Here is a 26,218-nt window from a genome sequence, read left to right as displayed (position 1 = left end):
TCTCCACTGCCTGGGCAAGAGGATGACTTTTTAAAAACGCTGAAATTACTTTTCTTGTATTCTAGTAATATGCACATATAAAAAGTTTCAAGCCCCACACTCGAAAAATTTTTTGATCTCCATACAAATTTTCAACCCCTATTTCGCCACCTTAGGGGATGAATTTTCAAAAACGCTGAAATTAGTTTTCTTGTATTTTAATAGTATATCTTTTAACGAAGTTTGAAATTCCTAGCTTAAAATAAAATATGAACCCCATACAAACTTTCATCCCCTTTTTAACCCCCTTAGGGGTTGGATTTTTCAAAATCTCTTCGTATCTCTTGTACACATTATAAATGTAACCTGGTGTGCAAATTTCAACTTTCTAGCATTTCGAGTTTCGGCTGATAATAGCAATAGTTGAATAAAAAAATAGCACACCGGTTTTGATTTATTCGTCAATATTTTTATTTTTTTCTATTAAACTGTACATCAAAGGTCTCAAAAATGAATTCCTCATGCCCGCTTTATCTGGAATTGATACCAAACTCGAGGTGGTAGGTAAATAGAAGCCGATATGCGGCGTGTAACTTTGGATGCCCCCCTGCCTACCCACCAGGCGGTGGCGGATGGCTACCGGGCTGGATTGGTTTAGCTTTACGTATACTACATCTGTGCCAAGTGAATTCATCCGATACCAAAATTTGCACGTCCCATACATTTGGTGACACTACTTCCGTCACTATTTGACCAGTTCACACTTTTGACTGCGACATACATATATACATTTTTTAAATAGTTTTATACGTTTTCATTTTGAGTTTTAGTCTTGTGTCGATAGATGGCAGTAAATTTACTGTAGGTAACTACAAAATTTACTATGTCAGGACCCCTCTATACTATCTATTCTCTTTGATTTCAATTCAATATTTCCATATATCATGTAGGTTGATTACTTTAGTTATTGGCCACTCTTAACAATAAGACTTCTTATGGCTTGTTTCTTTCAGATTTGTTAGGAAAGGTCACTTACTATGTAGTGGCCATAACTTTAGCAGTCACCCTAGGCAGGTACCTAGGTAAGGTAAACTACCCAAACTATATTGAAAAGCGCCATTGGTCCCTATTTTTGTTAATACATATAGTGCGATATAACATAGTAGAAATTAAATGGAACTAAAAAAAATCCATACTTTAGTATTTATTGTTGCCATGTTTAAGCATTTTAGGTCAAAAATGTGACAGTTACGTAGAAAGTGGCGCCTTCATTTAATTTCTACTATTTTGTGTCGCACTGTAGTTAATGAACAAAACTGTTTTCAGTCCCAACACCTTTATTTGCCTCATTTCGAGATATAAAAAAACATCAGGCTTCTTCTGGATCACCTAAAAATAATGTCATAAATAAACCATACAGTATAATTAAGATGTCAAAACCACAGAATATAACAGCATAGTGACAAAAATAAAAATATACGTTTTGGACCAGCCTAAGTTTCACCAATGGGACGATTTTAATAGAGGTAGACCAAGCTAGTCTTAATAGCTCAGACTGTGCAAGGGTTATTTAAACATCATAATTTCATAAACGTTTGACGTTTAAAGTAACACTTGCACAGTCTATCAAAATCGCTGCCCACTTAGCGTTGTCCAACTCTATTACCGTTGGAATTGGAATGGACTAAGACATACAACTTTAGGGTCAAACAACAAAAAAAAACTGATAGTGTGCAACTATCACTTAATTAATGTTTAACTTAATCTACATAAGTTCAATAATATGTCCCAATTATGCTACAGTAAACTAATTATAGTAATAATATTACATTATAACATTTACAAAAGTCAGAAAATCTGATTGGTTATTAAATTTGATCTTGTGCTTAGTTTCAAAATAATTTTTACTTTCTCAAATCTACCATACCGACTTTATGTCAACTTTGCCCACTTTGAAAAAACCTCGTGAACACATTTAACAGGAAAACATTGTTCTAAACTTCAAAATCATACTTTAAAAGCGTTAATTAGCACATAAATTAGTTTAAATCACTGGGCAAAGTTACAGTATGGCAAAGATGGCGACAGTTCAATTTAACCAGATTTGATGGGTACTGGCGACGAGCCGACATGCTTGGTGAGTATCTTGGCGAGCATCCCTACTGACAGTACGAACACTATGCCCGCTGGCATGAACTTTCTGCTGTTGTAGAATCTGAAACGTGGAAATGTTCGTAAGTATGAGTATACACACGGCCTCACGTGATAAGAAATGGAACGAAAAATAAATGGAGATTCTAAATTTAAAATGGCAGTGACATCCTATCTATGCTATACTCTGTATCTTTAATTTGTACATTTACGGGTAGTTATAACATTTATTGATTAACCAACCAAATACAAAACCACCTGGATCTGTCACTGAACGACCTGACTTTTACCAACATTATTTGTGTCGCCTAACTTCAAACTCGGGTAAATCCATTGGACTCTCTCAGCAAATCTCTACCCTATTACCTTTTCTTAATACCAAAATCGCATAATCTGACAGATGGATTTACCCGAGTTTGAAGTTAAGCGACTCATTTGATCATGTAATGTTTTCATACTTTTCATCTACTTTAAGCCATTTGAGGGTAGATTTACTTTACTCTTTTTTAACTACCTAAAGATACAGACTATAATTATTTATTGTTCTTAATCTTAATCTTAAATCTTATTGTGGTGTGCGTAAGTTGTACTCGTAGTGCATAATTATTTTCCATCGTATTTTCACGGAAACGTACACGAACGTGTCTTGCTATTTCATTCAGTCTCAGTACAAAAAGAACGACGTACGTACGAAAATGTAATAAGTACGTTTCCGAGAAAATATGTTACAACATGTTCGCGTACTATACTCTGTATCTTTAGGTATTTAAATAAAAGTAAACAAAATCTACCCTCAAATGGCTCCTTATGTCAGTTGAGGGTAGATGAAAACATTACACGATCAAATAATGTAGGTTAAAGTCAGGACGCTCAGTGACTGACCCAGGCGGTTTCGTAATTGGTCGGTGGTATAATTATACTCAAATTAAGAAATTTTCTTGATTACGGTACAAGAAAGTGTGAATAACCTACCTGTATCCCATAATACCTCCCAAGACGGTGGTGGTTCCAAGCATCAGCTGGTAGTTAGAGGGGTCCCTGCTGATTTGATATGCGCCAATACCTGTCGATTTAAATGTTTAAGTCACTAAACGTATTTATTTATTTTATATTTTTATATTACCACAATAAGTGGCAGAATAGGAGGGAGGCTTTTGCCCAGTAGTGGGACACTCATAATGATAATAACCAATGTTGACTCGGGCAAGGGCAGCAACCGCTTAATGCCAATCAATCAATCAGTATTTTTATTGAATAATTTTACGGTTTAGACTCACTTGTTTTTAGTCACTCGCGGAAGCGATACACGGCCGTCGTGAACGCTGCTCGCACTGTTAGTGCTTGAGAAAGGAGACCTAGGCTCTCCGAAACATGTCGCGCGAGTGACTAAAAACAAGTGAGTCTAAACCGTAAAATTATTCAATGTTAGTATGTCTCACAACAGTTTAAATTCGAGTATTTTTATTTGTTAAACAGGTACATGTTACAATTAATTACTTAGTTTCACTATGCCTTACCAGCATTAGGTATACAAATTTAATGTAGCCGTTACATTTCATTAGAGTGACAAAAGGGCCACTATGTGTTGGCTTTGGCTCCATGCACATTCCCAAATGTCCAGAACATGGTATAATAATATACTCCGCCTGGTACTCTATTCCCGTCTTTTCTAGGTCACCTAACTGACACAAGCCTACGTCATCATGCGACAGCGCTATATGATAATATGCGATAGCGCTATATATAGCGGCCATGTTATTATGACGTAGGCCTGTGTCACTCTGGGAATAGAAGACCATGTTTTATTAGACCATGGTCCAGAACACCACCACAATAAAAATAATACATAAATTTGCAAAGACAATGGATCTTCGAGACTTTTGTTCGAGAAAGTATGTAGAGCCAGACCAAGAAAAGACTGCAGCGGATTTGATAGCCCACGCAGTGCAAGTATTATTTTAAACGTCAAACTTCTATGAAATTATGACGTATAAATAACACTGGCACTGCGTGGGCTATCAAAATCGCTGCAGACTTTTCGTGACTTAACTTTATTACACTAATACTATGGTAAGCCAGTATCCAGATTTAAATAGAGTAAACAGATGCTGTTTTCAGACAGATGATAGAAATAGATATGATAAGAAATAGTTGAAGTTGATGCACATGAATGACAATTTATATTCTTACCTAAGATGGAACCGAAGATGAGGCCTGCACCAAGAGACGGAATGGATCCTGAAAAATAAAACAAAGTTTGAGGCAAAAAAAATATCTAAAATATTCTATTGTTATTTTTTTACAACTGCCCACTATGTTTACGGACAGACGGAAGTGTTCCTTCTTGATTTTTTTTATAATCTTAACCTTTTGAACGCCACAGATGGCAATTGACGTCAACGCAAAATCGTGACAACGACGCCAAAGACGGCATTTGACGTCGATCGTTTTTTGATGAAAATCTACTGAAAAACACCCCACTTTTAGGTTAGCATTATTTATTCACAAAACTAAATTTTATCCCGTAGCATCAGTGGCAAGGCAAATGGATGCGCCGTTTGGCTACAGAATAAATAATAGTACTATCGTACAGAAAGGAAACTTCCTACAAAACTGAAGTTTGACAGCGGTTCAGGGTCGAATCATGCACTATCCCTTTCGGCTATTTAGGGTTGTCAAAATTCAAGTAATTATCTTATCTGTGGTCGTGCATGCAAAAGGAAGTCAAGTGGTGCCAACCCTAATAATGGCTCGGAGCAATGCTGAGCCGAGCGGAGCCGAGTTTGGCCGAAGTCAGGAGTTTCGCACCCCTGGTTTGGCGTTCAAAAGGTAAGCTATGGAACTATACCTATATTGTGCAATAAACCAGTTGGTTCTAGTGTATTGACTGGTATTCCAACAGTAATTTATTTCAAGTTTTCCTTAACGCATTCACTGCCAGGGGGCGTGGCCTAGGAACAAACTTATATGACGGTGAACGCACATGTGCGTTGGGGGCAGTGAATGTGTTAACAAACACCCCATAAGTATAAATCACTACTATCTATGGTAACTTCTCTTTGTTATATTGTAGGTACAGGTAAGTGTAAGTAATGCAAGAATGACTGTTTCAATATAACCCTCTTATTAAACAATGCACTGTTATGACTTGAGAATGTTATCATGAGTATAACCACATATTCAATTAAGTTTGTTTTCATTGAGACTGCATAGAGAAATCAAAATTATTGTAAACTCTATATTACCGCCAGGGTTGCCAGTTTTTTTGAGATATATAGTATTTGGTAATTTAAATTAAAGGATCAAAAAATAAAGTATATGCAGAAAAAATAAATATTTCTTTATTTTTACACATTTTTTGCTTGTTCTAGTTTCAGTTTAAAATAAAGTATTTTAGCATACTTTATGTGTTTCGTATTTCATAAAGTATACGGTGGCCAAATAAAGTAAAATACTTTATAATATACACATTATAGTATGTCTGGCAACCCTAATTACCGCCCACACAGCAAAACTTGCCAAGACAAATGCAATTTTGATTTTGATTTGTTGAATTAAATTAAAAAGTACTTTACAGTACATATGGTCTTATTTTCCCGCACTAGTGCGTAAAATAGCACTTTTCGTGCGAATGTCAAATTTTAAAGGGCCATATGTACTGTAAAACGTTGTACGATACACGTGCGAATAAGTAATTCGCAACTCGTGTCGATTTAAAACACTCCCTTCGGTCGTGTTTTAATTTATAGCCACTCTTTTCGAATTTCCTCTTTTTCGCACTTGTATCGTAAATAACTATTTTGAGGTTACTTAGAAGAGAACATTCATAGGGAATAGTTTAATATCTGCTTGTTATGTACAATAAAGTATGTATTATTTTTTATTTATTTATTTATTATTTATTATACTTACTTGAATTTGATTCTTGTTTCAAATTTTAGACTACCTACCTGATTTTCAAAAATACATTTAAATAATACATAAAAAATACATCCTAAATATTAATGTAGCTATTTGGGGTAAGTATGAGCAAATCTTTTTTTTTATGAGTGAATAGTAACTAGTAAGGTATCAGAAATTCAGGTGCTTATTATATTATCTAATGTTGAAGAAGTCCTAGAAAATGTAAAGCAGATGTGTAATAGACATCTTAAAACTTTTATTCAATGAATATAAGCTAATAATTAGGGACAATAAAATGCCTGCTGCAACCGGTTCATGGGTGTCTATTGTTGCGCCTGTGAATAGGTTCCAGCAGGCGTTCTACATGACATTAAAGCTCTCCAAGGGGCCTCTACGTGTTGGATCTATATCCCCACGCAAGCCTATCATAAGACCGGGATTTATACTGCCCTGCTAAGCCATGGGGCGCTATCTCAAAAGAAAATGCATTGATTTATACTTTAGTTTCTATAACTGAGAATTCCATTTACAAAATCATTTGTTTTTGAGATAGCACTTTTCGACTTAGGAGGGCAGTATAGGCCCGTGAAATCCAAAAAGGGACAATAATAGATAAAACTTAACTCCATGTTTTTAGAAGGTATTTACAAAGGCCGTCAAAATACCATCCATTATCATTGACCCTCTCCCTTCCACCAGCTGCGATACAGCAGGCATGATTTAATACACAATATTTCAAAGTACTGGTAGTTGATCCAAACAGCTCGAGCTCTCTTTTATTTACGAATGTGAACTTAATTAAGATAAGTATGTACTTGTATAGATAAGTTATCAAAGATTCTTCACGCTTCAGATATTATGATCAGTATTTAAGTAGTGTAATATTACCTAAACACAAAACAACACTGTAAAACCTCTTTCATAAAACGGGTACTTACAACTTTGTTTTTCTAGAAAATTCTTAATGTTTTGATGAAACGCTAGTTTAATGGACCGGAATAAATTATAATACTAACCTGCCTTCGCGTAACCCATAATACCGCCAGCGGCAACAGTAGCGGCGTACGCAAAACCGAAAAAGTCAACACCCATGTCTAGTTTTTATTTAAAATTATTAATTCAAAGTTATAGCAATTTATTATCTCTTATCAAATCTATCTAGAGCAGTCCGATAACCACAAATTCGCTGAATGAAGTGAATAGTGATTTTCAATATTTGCGAGACAATCAAATCAAGCGATTCGCTGTGATGTTGTGACGTTTGCACTTTTGACATTGACACCTGACTTGACAGCAAACCAGAAGTTTATTCAAGACCTAGTTTATATCGCCGTTCGGCAGATTAGATGTGACAAGAATACTTTGTACTAATTTACTCATTTTGTGGAGGAGAGACTAGACTGAATTTATTCCTCTAAAATAGACTTTAAATCCTTGAAATAAGAGGTAATTGTAAGGCAGAAGTAGAGTAAGCATTTGAGGTTTTAAAGCACTTACTGATGAACCAAACCAAACGTCAAAATCAAAATTCCAGTCCACAGTTTTTAAATTCCTGCAAAATATCCTTCACCAAACCATGCCTATCAGTTAAAGAATCCCGCATAGAATCCACGCGTCTTTATTGACCATTGCTACGTAAATTCCTTGTCGATAAAATAGGCACTGACAAAAAATTTCATCATAATTTCTTATCAATACTATACCTACGTCACTCATATTTCTTTCACGACTTAAAGTTGTGTGTTTCACTGAGCAAGGCCATCGTTTAGTTATCCGGTGTTGTTGAGAGTGCTCGGTCGCTTTGCATTTATAACAAAAAACGTCCGATCTTAATTCAGTTTTTTTTTCTTAGTGTCTAAGCCCGGTAACCTTGGTGTAGGAACGCGAGTTTTTTCTTAAATTAGTGTGTAATCTATTCGGCCACGATGTTAAAAAGTGCTTCGAAGGTGACAATAAACACTGGTAACGTGTTGAACTTAATTGATATCAAGAAAAAGGCTGGGCAGAATGTAACAGAGGAGGTTAGTATTAACCTAGATAGTTACTTTAAGTTACCATTACTTTATCACTTTAAATGGTATCCACTGAGTTAATCACTGACATCGATAATTGCTTACCATACTATTAAAGTTAAGACAACATGTCACATAATTTGTGATATAAAGAAATGCTGGAATTATTTTGGATTCCATACCGCAGAAGGAAAGATATCCTACAATACTTAATTTATAAAAAAAAATTACACTTGGTAATGGCTTATAAAAACCTTCAAACATAAGATGAACATACACAATGAATATATTAATGAATGAATGAAATGAATGAAAATCTTTATTATATGCAATGAATGTGCAATAATTAATTAATGCTAAAAATGAAAGACGGTCAAATAGCTCATTACAGTAATTACAAAGATGTATTGTGGTCATTCATTCAGACCAATCATACAAGTATAAAAAAAGTATTATATTTGGTGGTGTGATGATATACTTGAATCAAAAGTTGATTGTTGGTTGTTGTGGTTGTGGGTTGACGAAGCCTGAGATTGTTCAAATTGTCTGTTTATGTTATTAATTCTAGTCATGTGTGTGTGTGTGTGTTTTTATGAGCAATAAATAATGCAGACTTTTTCTGTGACAAAATGGCACAGTTTCAATGGCTCCACTGCGGTTTCCAGTGCTGAAATAAGTAATTCTTCTTAAAAGTTATTAAATCATTCATTTTTAATGGGAAATCATATTACTTAATACAAAAAAAGGGCTATAATGTTAAACTTAATTTCTAGATATAGAAAAAATAATAGAAATAATAATAATATTTTATTGACAAAGAATAGAATAGAATCATTTATTGCATATCACAAACCAGTTATTGCAAATAGATGAATTAAAAAAGTGTTTAATACTTAGCATGTTCGCTGACAGTGACAGCATTAAGCATCTTTAAGCCAACAAGTACTCTGCCTACAAATTACATATAAGATGTATGTTTTTCCTATGCCTCGCCCGATGCAATTTCCTCGCATACGAAAAGGCCAGTGTAGACATGCTTCGCCCAAGCCAATGCTGCTGAGGCACGTCTACACTGGCCGTTTTGTGTGCGAGGAAATTGCCTCGCGCGTATGCTCGCTCTGTGTGGGTCCGGCTAGTCATATAGGCTGGTAAGGATGATAATATAGTAGCAGTACATCTAGTAAAATAATACATGATCAAATAGATTTTTGTGTTTCAATAATGACGATGCACATTCTGAGACCTATTTTTAGCTATGACTAAGCTTCAGTAAAATAGTTGTCAAGTCACTCATGGCATGTACGTTCAACACCCATTAATCTTTATGCTATATCCTTAAGATAACCGACCAAGTGCAAATCGGACACTCTGTCACACACGCTTACACATAGAAATAGAAATAGAAATAGAAATAGAAATACATTTATTTATGACAAACAAACACAGATGACAAAAATAAATAAAGTAGTACCTACCTAGCCAAAATTGCAAAAACGGAACCCTAAGCCAAGGCACAGGCAAATTTGAGACGCAGGTAAATTTGGAAAGTATAGAACGTCCTTTAGCTACACACGCTGCATCGAAAAACATTCCATACTTTACAAAATCAGCTCTGCACTGCGCTGCGTGCACTGCGTCGCCTGCGTCTCAGCTTATGCTTAGCCTTATAGTTCCTTTATGTCCTTCTGTCTGTCCAGTCCATCAGACATTAAACAGGTTGGTCAACTAAACATGATTATCCCAGTATTTTAGAAGGAAAAAATATAATTAAAGCAGGTATGTCCTTATCTTAACCCCAATGTATGGTCCTTATACAAATCTTATCCACAGTTGCACGTAATAATTAAATGACATAAATGTATGGTCAGAATTCCCCAAGTGTTTCCCAGTACAGTCAACACTATGTTAAAAATACATCATTGATGAATAATAACAATTAACATTACTTATATAAAATGAGTAATTAAAATACGTTGTGTAAAAAGTAGGCTTCTGTTCGTTTTTGGAATGTGTTTATTTATTTTTTTATTCATAATTATTATTATTAGGTATGTAAGTACATTTCTGATATAAGGTTTTATTGCTGACAGTACTGTAGCCTAATCGGTAGTGGCCTATGAAACTGGTGGGTCCCAGGTTCGAATCCCAGTAGTAAAGGCATTTGGGCTTATCACACAACAAGATATGGTCTTTATATTTTAGTATTTATCCTAAAAAACTAGTCTGTACCATAGCCGCCAAGCGGGCGCCACTGCCGCACAAACAGCCAATAGCAAAATACTACTTCATATAAAATTAACAGACATACGAGTACTAACAGTAACCAATGAATAATTGCCTTCGTTAATTATAGACGTAGAAACATTTACCTCCTATTAATTGTTACTATGCATTGTATACCATTGCTGTCACAATTAACTGATCCTTCATTAACCTTATTACTAAGAAAATAAGGTCTACTTATAGTAATTGTGTAACTATTGGTACGTGCCTGAAGTTAATGACATAGTAGTTATTATCTACATCTACCTATGCTTACCACTACTGCACAAACGGGAAAACGCACTAAATCAACCAATTTTCAACTTTATTGTAAGGAATTAACGTATAAAACGTCTAGTGCCTTCGGTAGAGCTTAATTGCTTATTATTTACCTAGTTATTCCTACGACTACTGCACAAATGGGGAAACGCACAGAGTTAACCAAATTTGAACTCTAATGCAAGGATTTAGGGTATAAAATTTGTAGTTTAAATATGTCCTCGGTTTTACTAACAGCAGCACTGTTTGATCGTTGGTGGACCTTATTTCTTTGTGATAAGGTTTAAAAATTGTTAGTTAATAATGTGGAAGACGGTAGCTCGGTAGGTAGGTTATAACGACATATGCATTGTGTAAATTGTGTAATGAAAATTAATGAGTAGGTACATTAAATTTAGTATTATTTATTATGCTGTTTGGTACTTAATTGCTTCTAAAACAAATAATAATGTTTTTTTATTGAGCTATAACTTTGACAGTGCTATAGTACCTACTTTATTTGGTAATTAAAAGATATTCAGATCGATTCACTGTAGCGTAAGCTGAATGGAATAAATTAAAAAATACGAAATAAGTAAGTACAAACATACCCGCCAACATAGACTGACAACAGTGAAAACATTTAAAAAAATTGAAAAAAAAACTATCGATTTCACGAAATAGTCCAACTTGCCATCATTTTATGGTCTTCGTCAGCAGAATTCCACTACACAAAATGGTGCATTCAAAGAGAAAATCCACGAGTTACTGACAATAATATCCAAATCACTGTAGGTGTATGAGGTGTATCTATAATACCTATAACTATACTACCTATAATATTTGAAGAATACTCTAGAATACTCTAGATTTATATAAGATCCTGACCTGACCTTATAGGAACAGGACTAATAGTTAGAATAACCTTACAAAAATACAGAAATGATTTTCCAAATCTGCCCAGACGTCTCCGTCTACATAAAAAAATCCAAACAAATCAAGAACCTCCTTAGAAATTTTGAATTCAGTTAGTCAGACCGGACCACGCTAAGTTTTCATATCAACTGCTGTGTTAAATATGGAGTTTATAGGGGTGTAGGCATTCTTACTACCAAGTTTGTACAAAGTTAGCGTAAAATCGTAAATAATATGACTGTAGAAATCTTGGCAAGGCACAGACTTCCTATAGCACCTACCCACTGTGTCAACACAGTGGGTTGACAATGATTGTTGACAAAACATATCATTTCAGCGCTTGCACGGCGCTGTATTAAGTACCTACACATTAACGTGTTTTATCTAAAGCCGCGTCCAGATTCACACTTACGCAGTTATTACGCTAGTGCGGTTTTTAATACTGGAACCACGGGGTTCTAAATTTATCAATATTTTACAGCTTTTACTAACTCTAAAATCGAAGCTCGCATAGTAACGAATTCTGCATAGTAGTAGGTTTAGTAAGGAACACAAATGTATGGAATAGCATGCACTTTAGTCTCAGGCGATGCCGCTTGGCACGTTTGTTCCTTAGGTCAAACAAAGTTGATCTGGCCCGGTAGCCGGGAGATCGTACCATGCAGACCCCCCAAAAAGGGGGGGTGAAAGGGTCGGCTCCCCAGGTCCAATCTATGCTATATTCCTTCCTAGTCTTAGCAACTAGGGCAAGTTATATATCATTTTCGTATAATTTAGGGACGGGGATTTCATTTTCGAAATAATTATTATACCTTTCCATACAAAAAACTATATTTTTGTACAAAAAATGAAAATGTGCCACGCGCTATAAATTATTTTTTTACTAGGAAAAAATGTATGAATTGCCTACTATAAAGTGATATTTTTCTGAATAAAGAATACATGGGCTACATCGTCCAAATTTTTATTTAGTGCAAATCGCCACACTGTGATTGTAACATCCAAAATTGTCACAAAATATTACATAACATTTTCATTTTTTGTACAAAAATATTTTTTTTTGTATGGAAAGGTATAATAATTATTTCGAAAATGAATTCCCCGTCCCTAAATTATACGAAAATGATACACTCGCGTGCAAAAGTATTGCATCACTTTGCATTTTTTCTTCCGCACCCAATATATTTGTAAACTGGTTAATTTCACTAAATTATTTTAATGTAATAATGTTCCTTGAAGTTTCAGCTTTACGAAAAGTAAAAAAACATGGAAACCGACCCAGTATTTTTCAAATTATCGGCATTTTCCCGATTTGTGAGCGGTTTCACGTTATCACGCGCACGAGTTGCGCTACCCTTGACCCCTATAAAACGGGGAGCAGAAAGGGGTTGTTATCAGTCACTTATCAGAAGTCGATCGTTACATATTTCCGCGTATTTTCCCGTGAAAAAGACCTGGAAAAATGGAAACCACTGAAGCTGAAGTCCGCCAAAACGTCCACCCCTGCAAGCGGGGCGTAGCCAACGTTCAGTAGCTACCGAGCTGAATTTAAGCCAATCTGCAATTTGTAGAGTTTACCAGAGGTTCCAGGGGACTCGATCCTTTACTTCAGGACCAAGAAGCGGCCGCAGAAAGTGTACATCAGAGAGGGACGACCGCTTCTTTGTCACAACATCTCTTCCGAGATCGACACCAGACGAGCATTGCCATCCAGCAGCGTCTGCGTGAGGTACGAGGAGTGGCTGCCAGTGAGTGGACAATAAGAAGAAGACTTAAGAAAGCGAACCTGATACCCAGGAGGCCCGCAGCGGGGCCCAGATTGCTGGCGCGACACCGAACAGCCTAAAGAGAGTTTGCTGAAAATCACAAGGACTGGACCATTGAGCAATGAACCTCAGTTCTCTTCTTGAAAGAGTGCAGAATGTGCTTGAATGGATGTGACCGAAAAGGAAGAGTCTCCAAAAGGGTCGCCAATGGCGGTGGATCCGTAATGTTCTGGGGCGGCATTTCCTACATGGCCAGGTTTTCGTGCCTGGCGAGGGCCGTGACAGTGGATTGACCGCTGCCAAGTACATCACTGATATCCTGGAGGAACATGTTGTTCCTTATAACAACTGTTGTTGTTGTGTTGTTGTTGTTGTTGTTCTGTTGTTGTTGTTGTTGTTGTTCATGTTCATCCTACTGCAGGATAATGTCCCGTGTCATACCCCTAGGGCCACCGCAGCCTACCTTCTCGAAGTGGGCATCGACACCATGGACTGGCCAGCGATGAGCCCGGACCTTAACCCCATTGAACACATGTGGGACTACCTAAAAAGTAGGGTTTGGAAGCGGAATCCTGCCCTGGTCAATGTTGAGGAGCTGAAGGGAGCGTTGCTGGAGGAGTGGGACGCTATTCCTCATCATCACATTAAAAAATTAATTAGGTCTATGAAAAACGACTTGGTTTGTGAAAGGAAGGCTGTGGGTGGCAATACCAAGTATTAATTAAATAATAATAATCGATATTGTATTAAAAAAATGACTTTTATTCTTAAGTTTGCAGATTTATTTTTGGAGCATTATGCGACTACTTTCAGTTTTCTGATTTTTTGTAGTCTTCAGATTCGAAATTTCAATGTGTTTGCCATTTTTCTAATGCGTTACATTATAAGCTTTCAGTTGATACCAAAATTTTCAGAATCGGGTATAGAATTACAAAGATATTGGATGCAGACGAAAAAATGCAAAGTGATGCAATACTTTTGCACGCGAGTGTATAACTTGCCCTAGTTGCTAAGACTAGGAAGGAATATAACATAGATTGGAGCTGGGGAGCCGACCCTTTCATCCCCCCTTTTTGGGGGGCCTGCATGGTACGATCTCCCGGCTACCGGGGCAAATCAGCTTTGTTTGACCTAAGGAACAATCGTGCCAAGCGGCATCGCCTGAGACTGAAGTGCTCATGCTCAATTACCTTACTCAATCTACTAATAGTAAACCAGTTTTCTGGCTCATCCTGCCTGTATATGTATAACTGCTTTTTCCGGAGGATCAGAACCTTTAATGCTCATCTAGATGATATCTTACCTACTCTATACCTAAGCGGGTGCCATTGTAGGTAAAATCCGTCGCACGCGTCCGCGCCAGTTATTATTAGCTTTGCCCATACTATTTTTCGTTAACTCGCTCACCCGCTCCGTGAAACCGCGCTAGCTAGCGAACGCCCTAAGGTTGAAGAGTACGTCTAAAACATAAACTGGAAGTCAATCGGTAGGAAATTTTATAAATTTAGACCCCCTTGGCTCCAGTACTATCCGCACACCGCTCCGGTGTGTGAGTGCGACGGGCTTTTCTATTTCATTTCTTGACTTTACCCTCTTAACTTTACCATTACCAAATTCTAGCTATAAGCGTTAAACTTTTTCTCATTCCAGCTATCAGAGAGCATCAAGCTAACCCTCTCAGAATGGGGCTCCCAAAACGGCGTGAAGCTCCAAAACGGCACCGAAGACCCGGACGCCACGCAAGACTCCGACTACGAGGTCCAATCCTCCGTAGTCACCGGCACCAGCTCCGAAGTCGTAGTCAACATCACCAGGCCGCACGACGATGTGCAGATAAAGATGGCCGAAGAGGAACGGAAGAATCTGAAGATTGGTGTGAAGATATTTATTAATGAAGATAGTACGGCAGCGCTCAGTGAATGTTTGGAGAGTGGTAAGTTACTTATGGTGGTAATTTTTGCTCAACGCCAAGTACCAGACAGAAGCCATGTTGCCTCCCTGTCACACTTACGAACGAATTTACAAGTGCGACAGAGAGGCAACACGTCCAACGTGGTTAGCGGTAGGCCCTCTGAACCCTCACTATCCATATAGACTGGCCATTGGCAGTCAGCATCTAACCAGCTAGTACGCCTCGGCCACGAAACGCCAGCTCCTAAGAGCCACTTGCACCATCCCACTAATCCGGGGTTAACCGGTTAAACCGTTAACCCAGTGTCAAATTGTACTGGTAACCATGGTAACTTCAGATTTAACCGGTTAACCCCGGGTTAGTAAATGGTGCACTTGGCCTTAAGTGTAAGGCCAGAGTCGACGCCCGAAGCGGAGCGTTCGGCTAGGCGTGCAGCGTGGCGTCGGGCTCACAAGTGATTTGAGCAGCGTGCACTAAGGCCGCTCCTATACGTTTGTATTTGTTTAACATGCACGCCCGACTCCAGCGTCCACTCAGGCCTTACACTAACGTATACGTTTGACGCTGACATCGACCGCCATACATTTGTTTGAATCAATGAATGGCGGTTAGCGTCAGCGTAAAGCGTGCGTTGTGATTAAGATTCCTATATAATTATAAATAAACAAATATATTGCTGCGCTAACACCACGCTGCGCTCAAAAACCCGCATTGCTGACGTAGGCGAGAAAACCGCTAGGCTCAAAGGGACTGGGCCGGTCACGTCTACCGCATGCATCCGGAGAGGTGGGCTAGCTTAGCCACCAAGTGGATGCCGGTAGAGGGACGTGGACGCGGCAGGCCCAAACGGAGATGGCGGGATGACCTGGACAGCTTCCTGAACAACTGGCCGGAAGCACCAAATCGGGAGTCGTGGAAATTAAGGGGAGAGGCCTTTGCCCAGCAGTGGGACACTCAAATAGGCTAGGAAATAGTTATTTGTACAACAAGAGATCAAAGTTTGATATTTCTTCGAGTGCTTATTTTGAGTCCCGTGCAAGCGAAAGATTCTATAATAGAATAGAATCTAATTTAGAATCTTGAGCGTAGTAAGGGATTCAAAAGCGCACGAGATGTAAATAACTTTGATCTCGTGTAGTACACAAAATTTTTCACCCTAAGCAGTGAGAACATACCTAGAGGGACAGAGATAGAATATAACCCGAACTTGTATTAGACCCCGCATGTTGAAATGACATTTGACTATAAAGGTCACTTGAATGTCATTTTGTCTCACTCAGTGAGCAAAATGCGATTTTGCTCTTTGAGTGAGACAAAATGACTCAGTGAGCAAAATCGCATTTTGCTCACTGTTTTTAAGAAGCAAAGTACCCTTGTTCGAGCTGCTGAGGTGAAAAAAAAATTGAATATGTGTCTCGATTATGCATTTATGTTGAAAATTGCCTTTTAATAGGAGTTCACATTAATTTATTATTTATTATCTGTAATCTCATAGCTACACATTGTCCGTGTGTGGCAATTTATTTAGTTAATACATGATTACTTTCTCTTAGAAATATGACAGCCCTAGTTATATGCACGTGACTTTGCACGCATTTTATCAGATCATCATCATCATCATCATCATCTCAGCCATAAGACGTCCACTGCTGAACATAGGCCTCCCCCTTGGACCTCCATACGTGCCGGTTGGAAGCGACTCGCATCCAGCGTCTTCCGGCGACCTTAACAAGATCGTCTGTCCATCTTGTGGGTGGACGTCCTACGCTGCGCTTGCTAGTTCGTGGTCTCCACTCGAGCACTTTTCGACCCCATCGGCCATCTTCTCTGCGTGCAATGTGGCCTGCCCATTGCCACTTCAGCTTGCTAATCCGGTGGGCTATGTCGGTGACTTTAGTTCGTCTACGGATCTCCTCATTTCTGATTCGATCACGTAGAGAAACTCCGAGCATAGCCCTCTCCATAGCTCGTTGAGCGACTTTGAGTTTTGAGATGAGGCCGATAGTGAAAGACCACGTTTCGGAGCCGTAAGTCATCACTGGTAACACACATTGATTAAAGACTTTCGTCTTGAGGCAATGAGGTATGTTGTGAGGTATGTTTATCAGATATAAATTGATTAATGAATGATCATGATTCATGGAATAATTGATTTTTATCAGCTTAACGTATGCAGAAATCTACATCTAGGTGTATGTCACTGATTTATAAATCGATATCGGTATTCGGTATGCTACCAATGATTGTGCAAGTGCATACCAATTTTTTTTGGTTTTCGGAACCCCCTAATGTTTTTAGTTTGAAAATATATGAAATTCAAAGGGAACGTTACAATTTAATGAAATCTCTTAGCTAAGGAAATTATGAGTGCCGAAGTTTTACTATTAGTATCTACTTATCTAGTATCTATTATAATTATACCTACTCTTGCGATGCCATTATAGTCACATGTACGTATTTATAGATAAAGTTATTATTTTCTCTTCAACTGTTATCATTATCAATATAATAAACACTTATCTTACCGCTTGGATTAAATAGATAAAATCTGAAAAATCACTCTTCAGACAAAAATATGTCTTTTTTCCTTTGTCATAAAACCTTATTTCCAAATATTGTAGTTTAAAATAAAATTCGTGTGGGGTATGAGTGTTTTGAGAGGATTGTAAGAATAAAAATAGACCTGTATTAACAAGATGCGACAAAAAAATCTAAGTTATTCTCTTGTTCAGGATTTAAATAACCTACATCTAAATAAGGGTGAGGAACACAGAGCTTCGCTCCAAAACCCGAGTCGTTGATGTTGGGGTGAAGACTGCCAGGCTAAAGTGGGACTGGGCTGGACATGTCTGCCGGATGCATGATGACAGATGGGCCAAAATAGCCACTAGCTGGCATCTCCAGGGTAGTCGAGGCAGAGGCAGACCGAGAAAGAGATGGCGGGACGACCTGGATGCATTCCAGCGGGATTGGCGGGATCTTGCTCAGCACAGGGAGGACTGGAAAGGGAGAGGGGAGGCCTTTGCCCAGCAGTGGGACACAGACATGGGCTAGTAAAAAAAAAACATCTAAATAAAATAAATAAATCTGGTAAAGAAGGATTTACCAGAGGTAATTGTTTAAACACCTTTGTCGTCACGATTTTTTATTGTTGAGTCTTTGAACGCCACGCCTCTCGTGTATGGCGCGCTATAGTGAACCTTGTCACAATGCACGAAGGTTTATATTGGGCTGTAGCCCCGTGCGTAAGTTGACGCCGGTGGTGATCAAAGGGTTAAGCTAATTTGGTCCAGTGTAAAGAAAGCCAGTGTCTGATAATTACAGTCAATGACTGATTTTAGCCAATAGTTACTCGTAGTCATCTCTTCTCATGCCTGTTGTTAAACAACATTAAAAATCTAAATTAATTTTTAAACATGCAGATACGTCTGCGAGCGATATTCCAAATTTTATATTGAAGGAAAAAATGGACAAATTACGCTTCCGGCTTTCCTTTAATATAAAATTAAAAATCTAACTCAAAACTACTTTATTCCAGTGTTCACGGCGCTACACACAACAGTGATAGACAACGTGATACTAGCATATAATCCGGAGGTCCCTCCCAAAGAACAGACTGAGCCCAGGACAGCGTATTCCAACAAGGCATCGCCTATATCGCTGAGCAATAATGTTGGTAAGTATGGCAGGGTCGCCCTGTGAGGCATAGATAGCTTGATACTAGCATATAACCTGGACACACCTCTCAAAGACCAGACTGAGCCCAAAACAGCATATTCCAACAAGGCATCGCCTATATCGCTGAGCAATAATGTTGGTAAGTATGGCAGGGTCGCCCTGTAAGGAATAGATAACGCGATACTAGCATATAACCCGGACACACCTCTCAAAGAACAGGCTGAGCCCATGGCAGCATATTCCAACAAGGCATCGCCTATATCGCTGAGCAATAACGTGGGAAAGTATGGCAGGGTCGCCCTGTGAGGTATACTTTAATTGAACAAAAAATGATTAATATTAGAAGAGGTTTAAAATGTTCTGCCTCGAATTAACGGTTAAAGAAGATGTCACGGTACAGCGCACATTATGTATTAGGTCCTTGACATCAAAACCTGGCGCCGTACACTCTAGTTCAGTCATTAAACTCGGAGGCACGACTTCTTATTAAAATGTCTACTTCCTCTTAAACCCTAACCCCCTGATTGATCCTGAGGGTCGCGAAGTTGGAATCTCGAAACAATGCGAATTTTAATTCGTTTGTGGTGAGCGTTCCGACTGAACATCTAGCGACCTTCACCAAGGAGGAGTTTTGGCCGAAGGGTGTCACGTTTCGGCGGTTCCGCGGCCGGCTCCCTGATATTGCGGGGTTCCGTAATGCATCGCAGCATAATGTGATTTGTAGTGTTTAGTTTTATAATATATTTTTATAATATGTATGCTAGTTTTGAGGTATTTATGTCTTCTTCTTCGTCGTTATCCTCACAGCTGAGGGTCGTGACCACCATAAGTAGCTCTATCTATAAGAAGTCTCCAGGCTGCTCTGTTCTGAGCCTGATGAAGTGCGGACTGTGTGCCACTATTAATTGCCTCCAGGAGAGGATCCGTCCAGCGAGTTGGAGCTCTGCGAGTTGGGACTTCTTGTTCCCTCGACACGGCCAATCATTATGATTTTCTCGAGGTTGTGTGATTCTCGTCTCGCCACGTGTCCAAAGAAAGAAAGAGCTCTCCGCAAGCAGACTACAGAGAGAGGAGTGAGGACTTTTAGTTGGCTTCGGATTGAAGCATTGGTGCGGCGTATTTATGTATGGGCCACTAAATGCCTGAAATAAAAAAAATCATTTCAATTCATTTAATTTCATTCATTAACGCGCTACAAGCCTCAATTAACTAATAATCGTTTGTATTTATCTGTCATTTTGACTTATGTATTTGTAAAAAAGGGATAAAACATAATTTAACTAAATCAGGCCCGTAATGTTTTATGAATAAGAGGGTAAGTCATTAGTATATAATTCATACATCAAACCGTTTCAATATAATAACCACACCAATTCGCCGAAGTGAATTAACAAAACTCGTTTGATTTAGAACTCTATTTATAAGGTGTTAAATAATATTTTCCAGGGGCCAAAAACCCAGAGGCGGATGCAGACAACGAGGCCGACGCGCGCAAGTGTGAAGCCATTCTTCCCGGGATCAAGGTGTTGTGGGCCGTATTAGAAGACTATGTCAAAAACGGTAAGTTTCCTGCGTTCTAAAGGGGCCCACTGATTAACAGTCCGCCGGCCTGTCAGTTAAATTTTGACTGTTCCGAACAACGGACTGTTAATCAGTGGGCCCCTTTTGACACTTCTCACACTGACACAAACATTTTTCGTCGCGTCGCAACAAGTAGCTACAAGTACATCCGTCCCACACCAATTTTGGTGGCTAGCCATAGGCCGCGCGTGGCGCTTGCGCCACCTAGCGGTCATATCTGTCCTAAACGTAACAGACGCGTTTTGTTAGAGAGTGAATCTTCTGTACCTAGTATTATTATTTATTCTGTGGTTCCGTTCGGTTCAGCATTGCTCCGAGCAATTATTGGGGTTGGCACCACTTGACGTCCTTTTGCGTGCACGACCACAGATACTTGAATTTTGACAACCCTAAATAGCCGATAGGGATAGTGCTATACATTAGAAAGGGACAGCATGATTCGTCCCTGAATCGCTGTCAAACTCCGGTTTTGTAGGAAGTGTCCTTTCTGTACGGTAGTACTATTATTTATTCTGTGCACTGGTGGGTGGTTGCCGTTGCCAATGGTGTCGCAAGTAATGTAACCTATGCTATCTCACAGCGTGAGGGTTGTTTGCCTAATCTTATCCTATCGCGCACGAAGGGTTCCGTACCATTACGCAAAAAACGGCAAAACATCACGTATGTTGTATGGGAGACCCACTTAAATATATATTTATTATATTCTGTTTTTAGTATTTCTTGTTATAGCGGCAACAGAAATACATCATCTGTGAAAATTTCAACTGCCTAGCTGTCACGGTTCATGAGATACAGCCTGGTGACAGATAGACGGACGGACGGACAGCGGAGTCTTAGTAATAGGGTATCCAATTTCTTTGTTGTGTATTGCGTCTCACATTTTGGTTTAATGAGAGAGTGAAACGTACTGGGATTGGACAAAGAAATCGGATATCCTATTACTAAGACTCCGCTGTCCGTCCGTCCGTCTGTCTGTCACCAGGCTGTATCTCATGAACCGTGATAGCTAGGCAGTTGAAATTTATAGATGATGTATTTCTGTTGCCGCTATAACAACAAATACTAAAAACAGAATAAAATAAATATTTAAGTGAGACAGGTGGAATACCACCCTAAAGCCAAAATACCGTGTGGATTACGGCTTCTCTCGGGCTTCTAACTCGTATTCATAAGGCTATCTAAAACATCTTGTAATAAGTTTTTGGCAAAAATTTCATTTTTGGTACAAGCTTTTATCGCTGACTGTACTTTTCTTACTACAGACAACTAATACTCATCGAGACAATTCTAAAAACCCCTAACACAATTAGGTTGCGTTGTTTCATCACAGAGTTCCTATGGCCACCTCCTGTCTCCATCATCAGATCAGCTCGATGGTACCATAATATTGCATTGTCATCCGATTTATACATGCATGCAAAATTTCAGCTCAATCGGAAACCGGGAAGTGGATCAATTCAACTTCCAAGTTTTTACTACATAGTTACATACAGGTCGACAGTGGCGTAGCTAGGGGGGGGCGGCGGGGGCGGCCCGCCCCGGGTGTCACCCAATTGGGGGGTGACACCCGACCGTGAACATCAGTAGTGCCATCTATAAAAATTCGTAAAACTGTGGCAGATTGCACAACCGCCATTAAGGAAATAATATACAACATGCCCACGAGGAACCCGAGAGATTTTGACAGAATATTCCTGATCATATTTAAAGACTAAAATGTCCTATAAACTGTTTTGGAATTCGCCTAGTTTCATAGTCCAGTAGCACCAGCATAGCAATGTACAAATTGCAGAACATTCCCAAAAAGCGGAAACGTTCTCGAGAATGTTCTCAGAACATGGAAATTATTGTTCCGCCATCTTGGATTTTTTCCAAAAAAACTTTTTTTTGACATAGGAATCTAGAGGCCTCTATCTCCCGCCATGCCAAATCTCAGCGCGCTCGCACCAACTTGAAAAAAATTAAAAAAGAAGTCGGCCATTTTTTTTTAATGCAGTTTGTTTTGTCTCGGGGCCCTCTATGACTTTTGGTCGAGCACCCCCCACCTATCACGCACCGTTTAAAAGTTGCCATACAAAATAAAAGTAACCAGTTTTCTCGCAATTGTAGCATTTTTCCAAAAAAACAATTTCTGATAGGTATTTAGGGGATCCCGAGATTCCGTGGCCAAAATTTCAGCGCGCTAGTGCAAACTTGAAAAAATAAAAAAAAAAGTCGGCCATATTGAAAAAAAAAACATGGCGGTGTCAATATGACATTTGGTCGAGCACCCCCCACCTAGGTCTGACCGTTTGGCCGGGCCGTCATACATTTTTCTGACCGGAAGCGGTAGACCAAAAGTCGGAATTTTCTGGGGGTAAGGACTACGGTAAATAAATAAATTCTCGTTCTCGAGAACATTCTCAGAAGTTACCGAGAAATTCTCATGTGGAAAGTTTCGCAACTTTGGAAAGTTTTTTTTTAATTATGTGATTATTTCTGTAATTGACAAAAAAAAGTTAAAATTATTTTTGGGTGACAGTTTTACAAATTATAGCATTTACATTTTATGTACAAAAAATCGAAAAACGAGAAATTCTCATGTGGAAAGTTTCGCAAATTTGGAAAGTTTTTTTTAATTGTGATTATTTCTGTAATTGACAAAAAAAAGTAAAAATTATTTTTGGGTGTCAGTTTTACAAATTATAGCATATTTTTTCCTTATTTTGGCCTCAGAAATGCATGGTTAAAATCTCTCGGGGTTCCTGGTATGTAACAATAATATGTTGGTGCATCGTAGGTTTTTTTATTCAGAAAGTTTTTTTTAATTATGTGATTATTTTTGTAATTGAGAAGCTATGTCACTATTTCTAATTGGGTGACTCTGGACTATTTGAAATTCATTGTGAAATGGGATTGTACAGAATCTCTTTGAAATCGCGCACTTGGCAAAAAAAGTTTTTAATTTTTTTTTAACGTAAATTATTTGTATATCTTTCACGGGACAATGATGACTCGGACCTTTGGGAGGCGTGCGCGGAGCCCAGGCCAACATGTAGACCCTTATGACACTTATGAAATGTGGGTTACACCGAGCGGATGCTGTCCTTGCCCGTGTCATAGAACGCGCGCAGAGGCAACACCCGCCAGGGTGTGGACTATTGAGAGTTCATGGAATCTAAAATGAAAGCGATGGAGTAAATTGTGAGCTATGGAATATTAAACGTAATTTTATAATTGTAAAATATTAAACATATTTTACAATTTTGGGGTGACACCCACAATTTCCGCCCCGGGTGCCACCCATGCTAGCTACGCCACTGGGTCGACCTAATAAAAGCTTGTTAATAAAATCAATAAATCTCCAGGTCGAGTGAACCTTCTGGGCGTCGCCGATGTAGGCGGCGGCTGCCTGTACAAACTCCACGCCTGGGCCAAAGTTAAACCGACCATCGCCCAAATAAACCTGGCCTCTTGCTGCGTGGTGCCGCCTTCCCTGCACGCCTTCTGTCGCGCCAACGACGTGCAGTTGCTGACACATGCTGACCCCCCAGGTTTGTGTAGTACCCAGTATTGGACACTAAGGACACCAATTATGGACATTTATCTTTTAAATAATCATAAGGTTATCAATTGATCGTTGAATAATAAATACATGACACTTATATTATTATTTGTTATTTATTATTAGTTTTTACGATACGAATGTTGGACATCCGGTTCGAGCGCTATCTTGATAGTCACGCGTCGTGATTAATTTCTTTGTTTTTAGGGTTCCGTAGCCAAATGCCAAAAAACGGAACCCGGAATTATGGATTCGTCATGTCTGTCTGTCCGTGTATGTCACAGCCACTTTTTTCCGAAACTATAAGAACTATACTGTTGAAACTTGGTAAGTAGATGTATTCTGTGAACCGCATTAAGATTTTCACACAAAAATAGAAAAAAAAACAATTAAAAAAAAAAAAAAATATTCTGTTTATTTCATAAAAAAAGCATGCATATTTACAATCCAATCAATCAATAAATTTTGGGGTTACCCATACTTAGAACTGAAACTCAAAAAATTTTTTTTTCATTAAACCCATACGTGTGGGGTATCTATTGGATAGGTCTTCAAAAATGATATTGAGGTTTCTAATATATTTTTTTTCTAAACTGAATAGTTTGCGCGAGAGACACTTCCAAACCCTGTAACTTCTAAAATAAGAGAATGATAAAACTAAAGAAAATATATGATGTACATTACCATGCAAACTTCCACCGAAAATTGGTTTGAACGAGATCTAGTAAGTAGTTGTTTTTTAATACGTCATAAATCGTAAACCGCAATTTTATTATGTTACTTGCTGCTACGGAACCCTTCATGGGCGAGTCCGACTCGCACTTGGCCGCTTTTGCTCATTAATATTGTTTAAAATGTAATATCGATAGCCTATACAGTAAACTAATGTGGTAGTGTGCAGTGAATGGAGAATTAATCTTGAAATGCGTTTAACCACCATTTTGGAGTCAACGGCCGGTAGTAGTCCACGTGCTACTTGTAAAGTCCAGCTATCGCTTTACAAGACCTAATAAAATCACCGTACACTGTCTTGTACTAACCGTACAATTTTAGTCGTCGTATTTAGCTCCTAATACCTTGATACTGGCGAAATAGTCCCACTGGATTGAACCATCATTTTAAAAGAAGTGATATGAATGTTTATTATTAGATCCTGGTCCAACCTATCTGTTTCTATCCTGGCCGCGTAGCCAACATGCCAATCGTTAACGCTACGTAGCGAAACGCAACTGTCGCTGTCACACTAATATGGAAGAGTGATAGAGAGACACAAAGCGATTCGATGGCGAAGCGGTAGCGATCGTCACCTTGGCTAGGCCGCCTGGGGTTGCCACCACTCCTTGTAAAAAACAAAAACCGCTAACATTATATGATATTTAAAACTTTCGGGTTTTGAACACATATTAACTCACATTTATAGACGGGTCTAACGCGATATTTATTCAATTACCTTTATTTACCGACGTTTCGACACAGGTTTCGCTGGTCCTGGTCGCGGCTAACTGATGTCCCAGCAAAATGTCAAAACAGATTTGTGCAACTACCCGATGAAAAGTGTATGGAAAAGTTTGGGGTAGACATCACATTTTCAAACCACCCACTACACATAATGTTACCACCAGTCACATGATGATGATGATGTGAGTGTGTGTGTAACGACCAGTGAAACCTGTGTCGAAACGTCGGTAAATAAAGGTAATGTAATAAATTTCGCGTTAGACCCGTCTATAAATGTGAGTTAATATTATATGATATATTTATTTCAGATCTACTCTCCCTGGCTGCCGTAAAGACCCTGTCAGACGCCGGCGTGGGCTGCGACAACCTGGACTGGTGTGCGCGCTACCAAGTACACATCAAGTGTCGCGGCGTACTCGCTTTAAAGGGGTACGTGTGTAAGGCCACGCTCGGTAAAAAGGTTAAATAGGAATTATGTAATTAATTATGTAATTGACTGAAGTGTAGTAGACAAAAGTATACTGAGACGCATGAAGTGTTATATTGTAACCGTAAATTTGATAGCTGAAGAGTAACCAGAGACCAATTTAATGTGACATTAAAATGATGTCAGTCACCCGTGCGTCTCGCAGAATTTGAAATAGAGTTACTGTCATGGTAAATTATGTAGCTACAGTACATTTACTGCCATCTTTCGACTGACGATTAAAACTGTTAGAACGCCATTTGATGATCATTATTCTTTCACTGATGTGTGTTAACTTGTTAAGTATTAATATTAACGCCATCTACTCGCAAT

General features: G+C 38.7%; 2 protein-coding genes across 2 annotated transcripts; one reads left to right on the top strand and one right to left on the bottom strand.

Moving 5' to 3' along the window:
• Nucleotides 1–1,298: 1,298 nt before the first annotated feature.
• Nucleotides 1,299–7,295, bottom strand: LOC134800815 (transmembrane protein 14C). The gene is made up of 4 exons (XM_063773372.1): nt 7,050–7,295; nt 4,321–4,368; nt 3,103–3,193; nt 1,299–2,194 (listed from the first exon to the last, which is right to left on the bottom strand). Exons 1-4 carry the CDS (start codon nt 7,123–7,125, stop codon nt 2,074–2,076), a joined length of 336 nt encoding a protein of 111 aa, XP_063629442.1. The 5' UTR covers nt 7,126–7,295; the 3' UTR covers nt 1,299–2,073.
• A 254-nt stretch (nt 7,296–7,549) lies between these two features.
• On the top strand, nt 7,550–25,930 carry LOC134800489 (glutamate--cysteine ligase regulatory subunit). The gene is made up of 6 exons (XM_063772955.1): nt 7,550–8,054; nt 14,897–15,179; nt 18,697–18,834; nt 20,283–20,396; nt 23,765–23,950; nt 25,728–25,930. The coding sequence occupies exons 1-6, from the start codon at nt 7,959–7,961 to the stop codon at nt 25,886–25,888; spliced, it is 978 nt and encodes a 325-aa protein (XP_063629025.1). The 5' UTR covers nt 7,550–7,958; the 3' UTR covers nt 25,889–25,930.
• Nucleotides 25,931–26,218: the final 288 nt, after the last annotated feature.

The sequence above is a fragment of the Cydia splendana genome, chromosome 20, assembly GCF_910591565.1.
Source record: "Cydia splendana chromosome 20, ilCydSple1.2, whole genome shotgun sequence".
NCBI classification, from domain to species: Eukaryota; Metazoa; Arthropoda; class Insecta; order Lepidoptera; family Tortricidae; genus Cydia; species Cydia splendana.
The sequence above is the reverse complement of the archived record's forward strand: the minus strand, read 5'-3'. Positions and strand labels throughout refer to the sequence as shown.

Bases quoted from the DNA above. Each gene is read 5' to 3' on its own strand.
- LOC134800489 (XM_063772955.1), top strand. From the start codon at position 7,959: ATGTTAAAAAGTGCTTCGAAGGTGACAATAAACACTGGTAACGTGTTG. The intron at 18,835-20,282 runs GTAAGTATGGCA...AATATTTTCCAG, and splicing joins ATCGCTGAGCAATAATGTTG to GGGCCAAAAACCCAGAGGCG. The intron at 20,397-23,764 runs GTAAGTTTCCTG...ATAAATCTCCAG, and splicing joins AGAAGACTATGTCAAAAACG to GTCGAGTGAACCTTCTGGGC.
- LOC134800815 (XM_063773372.1), bottom strand. From the start codon at position 7,125: ATGGGTGTTGACTTTTTCGGTTTTGCGTACGCCGCTACTGTTGCCGCT. The intron at 4,369-7,049 runs GTTAGTATTATA...TTTATTTTTCAG, and splicing joins TATGGGTTACGCGAAGGCAG to GATCCATTCCGTCTCTTGGT. The intron at 2,195-3,102 runs GTAGGTTATTCA...TCCACGTTTCAG, and splicing joins GGAGGTATTATGGGATACAG to ATTCTACAACAGCAGAAAGT.